The sequence below is a fragment of the Daphnia pulicaria genome, chromosome 3 (genome assembly GCF_021234035.1).
Source record: "Daphnia pulicaria isolate SC F1-1A chromosome 3, SC_F0-13Bv2, whole genome shotgun sequence".
Taxonomy (NCBI): Eukaryota; Metazoa; Arthropoda; class Branchiopoda; order Diplostraca; family Daphniidae; genus Daphnia; species Daphnia pulicaria.
Genome location: NC_060915.1, coordinates 8958795 through 8973365, shown reverse-complemented (window position 1 = coordinate 8973365; position 14571 = coordinate 8958795). Strand labels below are relative to the sequence as shown.

The following is a 14571-nucleotide window of genomic DNA, read 5'->3' as shown; positions in this document are numbered from 1 at the left end:
TTAATTTATTTCTTGTTGCTGAAACCACATTACTCAAGTGGAGAGAACTTGAAAGTCGTCTGCTGGCTCGTGGGTTTAGAAGTCAATGATAATTTCAAACACTTTTTTTTACTAAACAATAGTAGATTTTTCACGTTTAAATAATGACTGCCAGAATTGTTTTGAGTCGGTGTTTTAGCCGCCTTACTTTGAAGCAGTCAGTTTTCACGGTGCCCTCTAAATATGTCAGCAATTTGCCTATGTTATTGAAGACTGAAGGAATCCAACTATCGTTCGCTCGAAGCTTTGCAGAAACAACCAGTGATGAAGGATCAACTAATTTGAATCCCGAAGAACTTATTGTTGATGAAAAAAATGCTTCGAAAATGCGTAATAGAGCAATTCCTGTAGAAACTAGTATGAAGTATTTAAAGAGCAAAGGTAAATATTAATCATTTTGCAAAATTCCCCAGTCATTTACATTTTATTTGTGTTTTAAGGATACTCAACTACCTATGGGGGAGATCCTGTCTGGGTGAGATATCGTAGAAATTTCAAGGGTCAGTTTGCTCCAAGAACGAGAAAAACTTGCATTGTGAGTTAACAATTTTTCAGTAGTTGTCCATCTCAATCATTAAAATGTTCTATCCAGAGGCAAGACAAACTAGCTACTGGCAATCCATGTCCAATCTGCAGGGATGAATACTTGATACTTGATTACAGAAATGTTGAACTATTGAAGCAATTTATTTCACCATTTAATGGGGCTATTCTGCCAACTGAGTAAGATTTTTTTATCAAAATGCACCCTAAATTATATTTTCTAAATATTTTTATATTTACAGAAAAACTGGCTTATGTCAAACGAAGCAAAGGGAATTGCTTGTAGCAATTCTAAAAGCGAAAGATTATGGTCTTATCACATTTGATGTTCCAATTCGTGAATACGATTATTCTGATTACCATAAGTCATAATTGAAATTTAATACAGTAGTAGTTAAAGTTGAACAACCGAATTTTTATTTCAACGTTAACTGATAGATCTTTTCCTTCCACCACAATCGATAAACATGTCTACAAAATAACTAACGAGCATTTTGATTTAATCAACTGCTTTGAGTAAATGACTTTCAATTATAAGGAAATAGCAGGAAGAATCTTTCCTGTGCATTTTCCGAATCCGATACGTAGACCGTCTCGTTTACAATGTCCTACAAACAACAAAAATTGTTATCTTGAAATATCTAATGGGATAAAATATTAATCACCTCTTATGATGACCTCGTCTTCGTCGAGTATAAATTTGCGTGTAATACCATCGCCCAACTCGACTGGTCGAGTACCACGCCAGCTAAGCTCGAGCATGGATCCAAATGCGTCAGTAGTCGGTCCACTGATGGTTCCAGAACCAAGTAAATCGCCAGGTTGTAGATTGCATCCGGTTATGGTGTGATGCACCAGCTGTTGTTTCATGGTCCAGTACATGTACTTAAAATTCGACCGACTGACGACAGCTTCCTTTTCCGACCCACCCGCTACCACAATTTAAGAGATGTTTAGTAATACTGTAATAGTTGAATTTTCACGATTTAAAAATGCTTACGCTTGATAGATACTTCAAGGTTGATGTCAAAATTATAGTCATCAGCGTGCTTCAAATACGGAAATGGTTCGGGATCTTGAGGATAGTTGGGAACCTTGAACGGTTCCAAAGCCTCCATAGTAACAACCCACGGTGAAATTGTTGTTCCAAAGTTCTTGGCTAAAAACGGACCTAACGGGACGTACTCCCATTTTTGAATATCGCGGGCTATTAGGGAAGGGAAAAAATATATTTGTAATGAACATTTTACAATTCAGTGTAGCCGAGTAGAATAGTTATTTAAAATTTAAAAAAAAAGAACAACACGTACCACTCCAGTCGTTCATCAGGACCTTAACCAGACGAAATATAAAACAAATAAAAATTATAACCAAGAGAAATTACGCATATCAAAGATAAAATTGAAATGGGTCATCAAAAACTATACCATTCCAAAAATATGTTGATCAGCTTCTGTCATGGATACGGGACTGCCGAGAGGATTTGATTTGCCAACGAAGAAAGCTGTCTCCAATTCAAAGTCCAGAAGTTTGCATTTATCAAAAACAGGTGGTTCAGCATCATTCGGTCTCGTCTGACCAATGGGACGGCGAACAGGTGTTCCAGAAACGACAATCGATGACGAGCGACCGTGGTATCCAACAGGCAAATACTTCCAGTTGGGCATGAGAGCATTATCTTTACCTCTAAAATTGCACATTGTTATTGCAAGTTATTTTTGTGGAAGAAACTTTGTTGTTAATGATTGCATACCTAAACATTTCTCCAACATTTGAAGCATGAATAATAGAAGAGTAGAAGTCTGTGTAGTCACCAATTTTAGCTGGAAGGTGCATTGTTGCTTCTGATTGCAACACCAAAGCACTGTTCAACAAACATATATAAAGTTAGAACTCTTCCTTTAAATAGAAAACAACAAGAACAAGTGTTACCTTTTCCTCAAATCAACATTATCCTCTAGTGTTTTATTGCCAGCCGATAGAAGATCTTGCAATGTTTTTCTTGCTTCGGTCCATGCTTTAGGTCCTAATCCCATGAAACTGTTTAGGGAACCCTGTCATTACAAAGACATTTAAATCTTCTGCGTGCTATATGTAAATCTAATGTACAGGTTATTACCTCTTTCAAGACATGTTGACTGTTTTTCAGTTCTGGCCCATTAAACAAGTGGGCAACTGCGTTAAGATCGAGGATATGTTCCCCGATGGCAACTCCGATTCTAGGTTGACACTAAATAAAGATACCGTGAAGTTAGTTATTACAGTGATGCATTATGTTAAAAGACGTAATGCCACATGTCAAGTAAGATTTTACCTTGTCTGCTGTAGAAAATATACCGTAGGGTAAGTTTTCCAACGGAAAATCGCTGTTTTCTGGAATAGGAACGAAAGACATTCTTAGAACTTGGCTACAAAGTTTTTCAGCTCTCGATTCTGGCAATGTCAAAAACAAAAAGAACCACGGAAGCAACAGGTAACAGAGCAGCATAGTTGAAAGCGAGCATTTTTGCCGGGAGCAGAAGACGCCAGACGGCCAAAATTCCAACTATGATCACCTTGCCATTGGCACTATTCGCTTTTCAAATGAGCCGCCTAAAAGCATATATGGGCAAATGGCCTGAAATGTCAAAATTGCACTGCAGTTTGTTCAGAATTCTCGGAGATGTTTCTACTCTGGTTTCTATTCTACTACCATACATACGGTTGAAAATCATCTAATTTGCGTATAGCATTTTTGGAAATGATCCTTGCGATTAAGCCAGAAATATTATGAATTTTTTGCAGTTAATCTGATCTCTTGCTTCGCAACGGGTTATTTTATAATATTATTACGAAAATTTTACCATGAATATGACGAAAATTATACCAATGAAAGCAATGATAACCGAAATGAAATCTCTTGGAGCGGATGTTATTGGCTATGATCAAGGGTCAGTGTTATTCCATTTGGTTTTCCCAGTTCTAACTATATCGCTCACAAAACGCCAAAGGCGAAGGGGATTTTCCAGTTTATTCAAAACATCATGAGTTGCTGTCTCACAAAATAAAAATAATGCACCCCTGCGCTACATGCGCTCTTCCTCACTCCTCGTAGAATTCCGGTCTCAACTGGCGCAAACTAGTTTTAGAAAATAAAAGTGAACACACACATGTTCCGGCTGAATACATTCTAGGGTAAGGCTAGAGGGTAACTTTCAAATAAACAGGCCGGAGAGGGCAAGTTTAGACTTGACATTGCGTCATGTTATTCAACACGAAATATTCTCCTATGATGTGCTCCGCTCCCGGCTCCCCGTATAAAAAGACCATCTATCCCTGCTACTCCGGCAGTTCAAATTCTCTCTCGCATAACAGGGCATCAACCCCTCTGTGTAGTAAAATTTTTCTACAGTCCACACAATATCCAATTTTCATAAAATTCTATAAACTTTGTATTTACATTTGAAATTTACCAATTGTACAACCTGAAACATTGAATCAAGATGTTGTCGATTTCTTTTGTGACTCTCTTGCTGATCGCAATCAATTATTACGGCAAAGAGACATTGAGCGCTCCCATGCCTGATCATGATAATGATCTGATTGACGATACACTCATCAAGTTTGAAAGCAGCAATGATCCGGTATAATTTTACTTACAAAAAGAAATTTCAACGATGACGCTGACCAGCTTATGTACATGCATTAAAAATAGAAAATGAGCTTATGTGATTGATTTTGTAATTACAGATTGGAGAAATACCTGGCGAAGCACTCAGCCCGGCGGATTTCCAAAATGCAGAGTTGTTGGGTGAGTAGTATAGCCTGCAACAAAGTAGTCTAAACAATGTCAATAAAGCGAAAGGCCTAATCAATCTAAGTTGAGTCTTAATTGGGCTACACACAAGTTAGCCCTTCTTATCATCCAACTAAAAAGGCCTCCATAATTTTCAAACAGGCTTTTTTTTTCGTTTATTTCGAAAGTTACTATAATATGCAAAACAGTTTCATCGCGACTTGAAAAAGATAGAGAGAGAAAAGAACAAAAAGGGAAATTAATCTTTATTTACAGTTTTGGAGCCGCTTTCCCAACTGGCTGACGTTAGTTCCAGGATGGGTGGTCAAAATGGCCTTTTTGAGGGCGACATTGTCGGTGTCTTGAACCGAGAAACGGCTGCCGTAAGAGGACGACAAAAACTTGGGACAAAGGTCAGTTGTTTTGAGATTATTTCTTTCCTTTTATCAGAAACCAATCGACTAGAAAGTGATCTACTTCCAGTCCAGTTCACTGACGCCATTCTGAATGAATAAAATTCGATTTTTGTAGATGCACAATGCTGTCGTCGACGTGACCCTCACTTGGCCATCTGGCACCATTCCTTACGTTCTTTCAGCCTCTTTCGGTATATATTTCACACTAAACACGCATTCTACCGCGCTTGTGCACAATAGACAATAATGCCAGTATTAGCTAATTCATTCACGGATGTATTTATTACATCCAGGAAGGTACGAGCGGAGCGTAATCGCCAAGGCCATTCTAGAATTTCACAACCAGACGTGCATCCGTTTCGTACCTCGCACCAACCAGGATGACTACCTCAACATTCAGTCTGGAAATGGGTATAATACAAATAATCTGAGCAATTCGATTAGATCCCTTGAGAAATTCCGCACGCGTGCAACTGAATGAATTTCGTTGTCAGCGCGCTGGATCATTGCATAAAACATGAGATCGACATTATTGCCGAATTTTCCCTGTTGAGGTTTTTATTAATATGATTATACTTTGTATATAGATGTAGCAGCAACGTCGGTCGTGCAGGAGGAGAACAGCAAGTCTCCTTGGTATGAATAATTCATGTAAAATATAAGCAACAACAACAAAAAGCGCATCTATATAGCATTTTAAATTATTTATCGGACTTTGCTATACATATCATTTACAGGGCATGGGATGTATTTACGTCGGCATCGTTATGCACGAATTAATGCACGCAGTCGGTTTCTGGGTATATTATTATTATTATTATTCCTTTGTTGTGTGTTTATGCACGTTTAAAATAATCGATCGACATTTTGGTTTTTATTGATTTTTCTCCACAGCACGAGCAAAGCCGTACAGATCGTGACGATTACGTCACAATCCACTGGAGAAATATTATCCAAGGTATAGACTAAATATATTCCGCAATAGGTTTTCATCGCCGACGTCTCTAGTAAATTAAATTATTGCTGCGGTTCAATTTATTCAGGGATGGCTTTCAATTTCCAGAAACACGACCAAGGCCGGATCCAATACTTGGGCCAATCCTACGATACAGGTAATTAAATCAGACCTGCGCTGGCTCAAAAAGAAAATGTTGATTTTCCTTTGAACAGGTTCTATTATGCACTACGACGCTTACGCTTTCGCCAAAGACCGACGCTATCCGACAATTACGTCCAAAAAGAACGATGGCCAACAACTTGGACAGCGAGAAGGCTTCAGCAATGTACACAGCATAATTTGACTTTGATCAAGCTATTCCAAATAGTTAGAAATTAAAATTTTCAAAGGGTAAAAATACTAAATTTCGAATTTATTATTCCGTAACAGTCGGACGTCTTAAAGTTGAACCGGTTGTACCAATGTGAAACGAATTCGACTTCGTCGACCATTCCACCTCTTGTCACTACGAAGGACTCACCTCTGGGTATATACACTAAATACTTGATATTCAAAGCGTCACACTAGATGATTAGCATAAGGCTAAGAATAATCGAGTTGGAATGTTGTGTCAACAGCAGAAAACGCGACGGCCAAAAGTGGATGTCTGGACGAACATAAATATTGCAACATCTGGGCGAAGAGAGGGGAATGCGAGAGAAACTCTTGGATGACGAGCCACTGTCGACCATCTTGTAATCAATGTGGTAAGTTCCATCATTGAATGCGTTTATGAAATACATCCGTGTCGTCATATTATTAATAGAAAGCGAGTAATTGCTACAGCGCTGGTTGACAAAATTAATTTTGCCATTTCTCTTTTGCGCCCAGATGGCGAATGTGCCAACTTGAACGACAACTGCATCCGATGGTAAGACACATTTTTCCTTGTCACGAATTGAAGTTGCATTACAAATTAAATATGATAATGCAGGGCTAAAGGAGGGGAGTGCCAGAAGAATGAGGAGTACATGAAGATTTACTGCCAAAAGTCTTGCCTTTTCTGTAACGGTATGTAGTACAGTACACCAGTTAAACTGATGCCAATCCCGATCCATCAAAATCAAGTGTCAAACGATTAAATCGCTTCTTTGATTGACAGATGCAGCAGCAGCAGCTGCGACTTCTGCAAATTCGGAATGCGTCGACGACGATCACTACTGTCCCGTTTGGGCGACCGAGGGAACTTGCAAGGCCAACCCGGGATTCATGCTTCTACACTGCAGGAAGTCATGTGGTGAATGTTAACACACACAAGAAACTTTCCTAAAAAGGACTCGACTGCGACGATCAAGTCGATGACATTTTCTACCTTTTCCCTATCAAAAGTATCAATGCTGCTCAACGTATCGCGCCGTGCCACCACACCCACACCAGTTTGATTTAGCTATTCAACTTTTACTGTATTCGATTATTGTACTCAATATATTTTCGCAATCACAAGATTTCTGACTAAAAGCAAAGAAAAAGAAAAAAACTGTTTGATTTATTCAAGGTAAACTGGTGGTACCCAAAACATTTGATAAAACTGCCGTTTGATATATATACTCGAACGAACGAAAGTGCTTCATCAGCCATGGATTGCAGTAGTGTGTGTTATTCTCTCATCTGCAGTAAACACACGGCGGAATGAAAAAGTATTGTTCCTTCTTTGGTGGTTTCTCAGGCTTGGCTGGCACCTTGGTAGGAGTAGTTTTAGAGCCTGCATCAACATAATACAACAAGAGTATATTATAATTGAATCAGAAACGGAACTGCTGGGTCATTCCCATCACTAAGGGAATATAAAGAAAAGCACTTTGTATAGAGGATAACCCCCAACAAAGGAAGAATTTGACCTGCGGGTTCTCTTTCAGAAGGAACTCTACCTGTTGAACGACGATTGTTGTCTAACCCGGCTGAAGGCGGAAGCTTTGTTAAATCAAATTTCGTCCGGTGCGAAGTCAACGGCTAATATACGCAAACAAAAAAAAGGGGAAATTCCCACCATAAACAAAAGAAATTAACCAAAAGAAAAAGGCGAAAAAAAAAAATGATAAACATGAAATAATGTTTTTAAGCTTCCCGTTTATATATTAGCTTACCAAAGACATGGCCAGACCGATAAGTAAGATGAGGAAAATGAAACTCTTCATTTTCTCTAAATGTCAAAGACTGAAACTGGGATGGTTCGTCTGCTTTCCCCTGCGACTCACGAATGGAAAGATGTTACAGCACATGATACCTTATATAAACGGGAGCTCGGGAATATTCGACAGGTGTTCTTAATATCAGCAACACGCAAACGTATACGTATGCATCAATTTAAAAAAAAAAAAAGGATGTGTCACCGCAGGTACCGCACCTGTGGTGTCGTAGTTCCAACCACTAAAATACGTTTGACGTACACAACTAGAAATTTGGAAAAAAAAAAAAAGAATAAAAAATCACGTGAAATGGGTATATGTGTCGTACTATGTAAATGGGGTCCAATATTTGTAAGACAAATGGGCGGCTGAAAGTCTGAAACGTTTTTTCCGAAGATACTTTTAATAAAAACGACGATGATTGATGAACAGCTGGAAATTTGTTAATCACAAAAGCCTATCGATTTTCATTTCTGTATTTCCTTGTTAGCGCAACGTTAGAAATTTCACGGAATTTACAAGAGTTCAATAATTATATCAAAGGGCGTTGGTTTCGGCTACATTTGCATAATTGACCGTGGTAGTGCTAAGTTGTGTGTCTCCTTTCAAGGTTATGTTACAACAGAGGAGATTGTATCGGAGGGGGGAATTGTGGAAAATCTCCGCCGTCGAGACCGATGACTTTGATTATTTCCTGGCGTGAGTGCGTGGAACGCTGTTGTGTCTGTGATGCAGCAGCGTGCGGAGAGATAAATAAAATAAAATACAAGACAAAAGAGCGGGTGAGGGAATGTGCTTTCACGAAATCTATGTAAAACAATATTTAGCTAACAATTTTCTTTATGCAAGTTTGTCAAGGCCATTAAAACAATTATGGCTGATTACGCTTTGATTACCGCTGGCAAGCAACACGGAAAGAAAATTTACTTTCGACAGAGACGGAACACGATTTTCCACGTAATAATACCAGGCGGTTGGAAGATAAAATAATGAAATATAATGGATAAACGTGATGGTAAACGTTGGCTGTGTAACAAGACCAAGATTGCTGGCAGAGATAAAACAATACCGTTGTCGATGCGGGATTCATCGCCACCTTTTAGTCTTTAGTGGTGCTGATGACTAAAACAATCGAATGCTAATTATCAGAGCGAAAAAAGGCCTTGGCAGAACAAACGAGAAATTTCCCTGAAATGATTTAATAATTTTAGAACGTTACAAATTTTTAATTGTCAGGTGACTTGTGTCAATATATACAAGGACAAACGAAATATGCTAGAAATAGACGAGCAGTGTATGTAACCTTCACAAGGAAAAGCTGCAAATCAGTGAAATCTTTTGTGTCTTGGCTGTATAGTCAATATAAAAGCAGGTGGTCAAACAACCTTTGTGGCCAGCTTAAAAAAATAAAACAAAAATAAGAAATGTATTGTGTACAAACTACAAATTAAATCCAAGAAATAACAATCCGACGCGGATGGGGATTTTCTTTCCAGTTGCCCGAAAACTAATAATAATATCGAATGTCGGCTGTTGTCTCTCAAAAGATATGCGCCGAGTCATGTATGATGTATCTGATAACAAGCTCGTTAGATTATTCATTGAAAACAACGCAGCTATATCTTGTTTGCGTCTACATCTAACAACAACCTACAAGTGAGGAGGTTATTGTGACGTCACACAAGCTTCCCCTATAACCCGGAAAGAAACAACTTAACAGCTACGACAAGACACCTGAGACACACACAGTGGGAAACTACAGGAATTCGACGCTGTTGTACTCCTTTGCGTCCCTCACGGCGTTGCTCAAGGTAAAATCAGCATCCAAGGACGTCGTTATAATATCCAACATTTCCCCATTATTTTCGTTCTGTGTTCCGCCATCAGCACGACGACTGTGTATGTAGGCGACGTGATGCGAAAGTTCAATTCAACTGACAAAACAGATCAGCTCACAGCACGAGCCTTGTTTTGGTATTCCAGGACTTTCGGATAGACGCATGCTGGGTGGATATAGCGCATATAGACGTCATCCATTGCTTGGTAAGGCAGTTGTTGTTTTTCTTTTTTTTTTTCTTTATTTTCTGGGGCTGTATAATATACAAGGCACAAAGACTGAAAAGGAGAGTCTGACCAGAATAGACTTTTTGCTGCAAACATTATATACTGGATCAATCTTTGCAGTTCAAGTACTACGGTACGGTTCGGGCATCCCATAGAGATTGTGGGTGGTGGGACGAGTATGTAAGTCGATGAAAGATTCATGGCATGAATCCGCCTTGTAATATTACTCTAGACGGACTAGTATAGAGTACTAGTGGGGAGTATATATACAGATGAAAGAGCCGGAGAGCCCATAACTCGGTCGGTTATAATAAAATGATGGCCCCGCGCGCGCGTGTCTGTGTATAAATACGAATGCGCATCTGAAACGCGGATGAGATATAAATGCTCCAGTATCACAGAGTCAATTGGGATCTCTCTAACCGGAACTCGAGGTCGCACGTGTTGGATTCAAAAGAGTCTGGACTCTTTTTTTCTTCTTTCTTTTCTAATCATTATTTTTCCCAGTTATCGATTTTGTACTCGTTGAGATCGTTCAATAAAACGAAGAGGTACCGTTGTGGTGGCAGGTCCCTCTTGACCATAAAATTTTCTTGACTTTGCACTTGGCTTGAAAGTGTTAAAAGTTGAAATATTTTTTGAATTTGACCAAAGTTGTTTGGTACGTACAAAAACTGGTTTGATCAGCAGTCGTTCTACAAATGAATTATTGAATGAGCTCTAACTGAGTCAACAACAACGGCAAGAGAAAAACAGTTCCAGTCTACCGCCTAGCTTATGAATAATCTTACTCCGTAACTATCTAACGATTTCTAATCAACGCCATCACATCATAGTCAAAAAGGAAGAATAGTTGTCCTACCTTTAAGCCTGGGAAATACAGCCAGGTCACAAGTGCTCCATCCGGAGAAAAGTTGAATGACGGGAAAAGGGAGTCCCACACTCACATGGGTGTACACACGAGGGCAGAGTTTTCCCAATCAAACTGGATGCTGTTTATCTAAACAAAGAAATATAAAAATGGGTTACGATAAAAAAATATTTATGTAAGAAACAACAAGTAAGGAAAAGTGGGTAAACCCTGATTTTAAATGAACAGGAGAATTTTTAAAGGTTTCCCACTGCATAAAGCTTTACCATGGCATAAAGTGCAGTATTTTACATGGATTAGAAGTCATGCATCATTAAAATATCTAGCAAGGTCACACACAAACAAAAATAACGAAAATCATTACCCAAATGATGTATAACTAGATCGTTGCTGATGACAGGACAATACCAGCACAAGCCAAACTTACATATCTTGCTGCTGTGGTGACTGACCCAGGCCTAAAATCTGCACAAACGAAAAAATTACACAGTGCAAACAACCCGACAGAGTTGACACGACGACCACATTTTTGTAATTTTATTTGCTCTGCTGTTTTTCGTGCACCCATTTTCTTTGAACTCTTATCCAACTTCGGCTTTTTATGAAACTTGTGTTAACTGTTAACAACAAAGCGAAAGCAGACGACACTAATCTTATAATTAGCTATTGTATCGATAGAAACTATTAAAAATCGAGTAACAACGTCGAAGATAAAAGTAAAAATTGCACGAAACCCGCAGATAATTACCGTTAGAGCGAAACGGCCATCAATAAGACCGTCCAGGACCCTCTTGGAAGCCAACAGGGAATTTTTAAAAATATGCTAAGCCTTTCACGAACTTCGACAGGCGAAGAAGACTATATACATAAGTCTCTAGCATTTGAAGATGATTCTTTATGACGTGAAAAGCTTTCGTGAAATCGCTTCTGTCGTCTGTCACTAATAATTATTTCAGCCCCTTTAAACAAGGATTCGTATTCACTATAGAAAGGTCAGCAAGAACCAGGGATTATACGAGTGACAGCCAGTACAGTTTTCAAACGCTCTTGTATTCATAGACCTCAAATGTTACGTATAATATCGCCGAAGCGAGACTGTTTATTATGCTACACAAAGTGAACATAGGAAAAAGCTTACGGGCAATTCCGCGTCTTTGAATCGAAAAGCAATCGCACAGTCGACCGCGGGAAAACAAACCGAATAGCAATATGCATTATTGGCGACGACATTAACATACAGAGCGCATAGATTGACTGTATATCTATGAATAAGAAAGAGGAACCCCAAAAAGAATTCTTCATTTTCTCTTTTATATATATTCCCCCGTACATTTAACCAAATAGAAACCTTTACCTCTCTATACACCCATCTTATTATTATTGTAATGACGGCAGAGGCGGGCAGAGGATGTATCGTCTTACGTCATCTTGCCTATACAAGGTGTCGCTATTATTCCACATGCATTCGCCAGCAACAAAGAGAGAGAGAAGAGAACATGTTATGCAGCAATCGGCAGACATGCCTCCCCTTCACGCTGCTCACGGTTGGACGATCAACATCGATGAAAGATTGGCTTGCTGTTTAGTCAAGTGCGCCCGAGTCCCTCTCTCGTTAAAAACCTTGCGTGGTTTCTTTTTTTTTCTGGCTGGGAAATGAGCCAGTCCTTCGAGCTTATACGATGGTTGGCAACCGATAACAGTTAGATCTCCGTGTGTACAAAAAATATTGCGACACGCAAAATACGTCACAAGGTCTGATGGGATACACAATTTACTATCGTTCAAACATTCCCATGATATGCCGAATAGTTGCAATCCATAGCTGGGCGAAATTCCTATAGCCCGTTTAGGACAAGGTGCGCAATTAGGAGAGTCCGGGAGCCGATAGAAATAAGTCCGCATTTTCTTAGGTTTACGGCGTGTCTATTTTACCTAGGTGGGAGGAGGTAGCAAAACGAGGTATAATAATGGCAACAGGTTCCGCCTAACTATCTAATTCCTCCTTCTTTCTTTAAAAGCCCCATGAAAAATCAATATCTCAATGCTCACCTTTGATATCTCCTTAAAAGGCGAAATGCGGAAGTGAAGGTTGTCGGTTGCCGTCGTGTGTAGACTGCGCATAATATAATCAAATGCGCGCGAGCCCAAAATGGGGGAATTGCAGCACTGCTGCCATGTCGACTATAGAGACAAACTTGAAAATGAAATATCCTGATTTTTATCTTTTGATTGCATTAGAGGGTATAGCATAAAAAACAACTTTTATGGCCAGATGATGGCGTTGATAAACATTTCGGCGGGCAATAACAATTTAATTCGAAAGACAAATAATGCGGCCGTTTTCCGTCTGAATGATTTTCGCATGGCCATAAAAATCCAATTTTCAAGATCGGGATCTCTGGCAACTGTGAATTGACGATACAATTGTTATTTCTTGGGCATCGTATTATAAGCCTTTTGATGACGCTATCTAATTTCGTGAGCTGCTATCATGTTGTGTGTTGTTTTAATTCGTTCGGGACTCGGACACGCAGAAATGACACAAGGCTACTGCTGCTGCTGGAAACGCCGACCGCGCATTTGAATAAATAACAAATAATAACGGGAGAATATATCATCGGGATAACGAGAAATCATCTCAAAAGAAACGGGTTTCAACACATAGGCGATAGACGAAATGGAAACCCGTGCGCGCCGTCAGCAACAACTGGAAATTGAAGACGACGATCTTGACATCGGCCAATAACTTTCAAGGACCCGCGTCTCGGCGGCGCGTCTTCACTTTTTTCCCGCGACCGAATCAAAATATTCGACAAAAGTGCCGCTCTCAAATCGGAAAAAAAAAAAAAACTGGATTTCGATTATAAAAATCCGGTAGTACAATTTCTATGCGCGTGTGTATTTTTCAATTTTCAATTTTCTCTCTCTGAGAAGAAGATGCGTGTAATATCATCGAAGGTTATGACCCATAAAAAGAAAAATGAAAATCTGCTGACATGTTTGTCGTGTTCACATGCGACTGCTGGTGGCCGGACACAGCGTGAACCCTCAAACTTTATACGGGAGGCAGCGCTATACATCTTATTTTTTTCCCAGATGTAATAAAAGGAACCCCTCGAAGAATCGATATTTTGGCGCGTGAACCCTTGGGAATCGCCCGGCAACCCATATCTAGAAATGCATATAATAACTAGCCAATGGCATTTGTGTGTAATAATAATAGCGGAACCAGCATTGGGCTTGAATGTGTAGACGAATTCATTTTTTTTTTTAAGTTATGCAATGATGAGGTAGCGCCGCCATCTTATTCAGAGCATACGAATGTGCTAATAATAAATAAATCAAGCCAATGAAGAAGACGAAGAAAAGCGAAGGTTTTGAATTCCATTTCACAATAATGATGGGGTTTAAAAAGAATAAAATAAATAAAATAAAAGAAGGAATCGATCAAAAGAAATAAAAGATCGCCTCTCACTGGGTTATTGAACGCGGAGGAGTTCAAATGCTCCTTTATTGAACAACAACAATAACGCCAGGATCCAATATAGCTCCGTCTGGGCGATCCATTATGGCATGTATATCAAATGAGCAACCACTTGAAACATCTCTCAGCTCCAGTTCTTTTTTTTCGAATTGAAAACATCAACGGAAACCCATTAACTGACGTTGGTGGAATAAAGAAAGGAAAAACATTTATAATGGACAAGAGAATTTTCTTTTTTTGAAGAAAGATAATCACA

General features: G+C 39.2%; 3 protein-coding genes and 1 long non-coding RNA gene across 5 annotated transcripts; 2 read left to right on the top strand and 2 right to left on the bottom strand.

The window, feature by feature from the left end:
• The first annotated feature begins 36 nt into the window (after positions 1 to 36).
• Positions 37 to 987, top strand: LOC124329199 (28S ribosomal protein S18b, mitochondrial-like). Its single transcript, XM_046788255.1, has 4 exons — positions 37 to 420; positions 480 to 574; positions 632 to 762; positions 825 to 987. The coding sequence occupies exons 1-4, from the start codon at positions 144 to 146 to the stop codon at positions 952 to 954; spliced, it is 633 nt and encodes a 210-aa protein (XP_046644211.1). The 5' UTR covers positions 37 to 143; the 3' UTR covers positions 955 to 987.
• On the bottom strand, positions 977 to 3078 carry LOC124329118 (fumarylacetoacetase-like). The gene is made up of 9 exons (XM_046788141.1): positions 2897 to 3078; positions 2702 to 2812; positions 2515 to 2636; positions 2336 to 2446; positions 2010 to 2268; positions 1893 to 1914; positions 1583 to 1789; positions 1248 to 1514; positions 977 to 1190 (listed from the first exon to the last, which is right to left on the bottom strand). Exons 1-9 carry the CDS (start codon positions 3068 to 3070, stop codon positions 1114 to 1116), a joined length of 1350 nt encoding a protein of 449 aa, XP_046644097.1. The 5' UTR covers positions 3071 to 3078; the 3' UTR covers positions 977 to 1113.
• A 668-nt stretch (positions 3079 to 3746) lies between these two features.
• LOC124329114 (zinc metalloproteinase nas-6-like) lies at positions 3747 to 7206 on the top strand. Of its 2 annotated transcripts, none has more exons than XM_046788132.1 (15): positions 3747 to 4205; positions 4312 to 4372; positions 4634 to 4770; positions 4889 to 4964; positions 5067 to 5184; positions 5361 to 5409; positions 5511 to 5573; positions 5668 to 5731; positions 5817 to 5885; positions 5944 to 6056; positions 6161 to 6257; positions 6352 to 6477; positions 6602 to 6641; positions 6705 to 6781; positions 6873 to 7206. In XM_046788132.1, exons 1-15 carry the CDS (start codon positions 4065 to 4067, stop codon positions 7016 to 7018), a joined length of 1377 nt encoding a protein of 458 aa, XP_046644088.1. In that variant the 5' UTR covers positions 3747 to 4064; the 3' UTR covers positions 7019 to 7206. The 2 variants fall into 2 exon arrangements, with proteins under 2 accessions (XP_046644088.1, XP_046644087.1); XM_046788131.1 differs by having other exon boundaries at positions 3753 to 4205; positions 6349 to 6477; positions 6873 to 7203.
• A 4942-nt stretch (positions 7207 to 12148) lies between these two features.
• Positions 12149 to 12991, bottom strand: LOC124329293. Its single transcript, XR_006916740.1, has 2 exons — positions 12881 to 12991; positions 12149 to 12763 (listed from the first exon to the last, which is right to left on the bottom strand). It is a non-coding gene; the product is annotated as an uncharacterized LOC124329293 (long non-coding RNA).
• Between the last annotated feature and the right edge of the window lie 1580 nt (positions 12992 to 14571).

Excerpts from the sequence above, each read along its gene's own strand:
- LOC124329199 (XM_046788255.1), top strand. The coding sequence starts at position 144 with ATGACTGCCAGAATTGTTTTGAGTCGGTGTTTTAGCCGCCTTACTTTG. Across the intron at positions 421-479 it reads GAAGTATTTAAAGAGCAAAG|GATACTCAACTACCTATGGG; the intron begins GTAAATATTAAT and ends TTGTGTTTTAAG. Across the intron at positions 763-824 it reads GGGGCTATTCTGCCAACTGA|AAAAACTGGCTTATGTCAAA; the intron begins GTAAGATTTTTT and ends TTATATTTACAG.
- LOC124329118 (XM_046788141.1), bottom strand. The coding sequence starts at position 3,070 with ATGCTGCTCTGTTACCTGTTGCTTCCGTGGTTCTTTTTGTTTTTGACA. Across the intron at positions 2,813-2,896 it reads TATTTTCTACAGCAGACAAG|TGTCAACCTAGAATCGGAGT; the intron begins GTAAAATCTTAC and ends ATCTTTATTTAG. Across the intron at positions 1,915-2,009 it reads ATCAACATATTTTTGGAATG|GTCCTGATGAACGACTGGAG; the intron begins GTATAGTTTTTG and ends CGTCTGGTTAAG.
- LOC124329114 (XM_046788131.1), top strand. The coding sequence starts at position 4,065 with ATGTTGTCGATTTCTTTTGTGACTCTCTTGCTGATCGCAATCAATTAT. Across the intron at positions 5,410-5,510 it reads GAGAACAGCAAGTCTCCTTG|GGCATGGGATGTATTTACGT; the intron begins GTATGAATAATT and ends TATCATTTACAG. Across the intron at positions 6,258-6,348 it reads TACGAAGGACTCACCTCTGG|CAGAAAACGCGACGGCCAAA; the intron begins GTATATACACTA and ends TTGTGTCAACAG.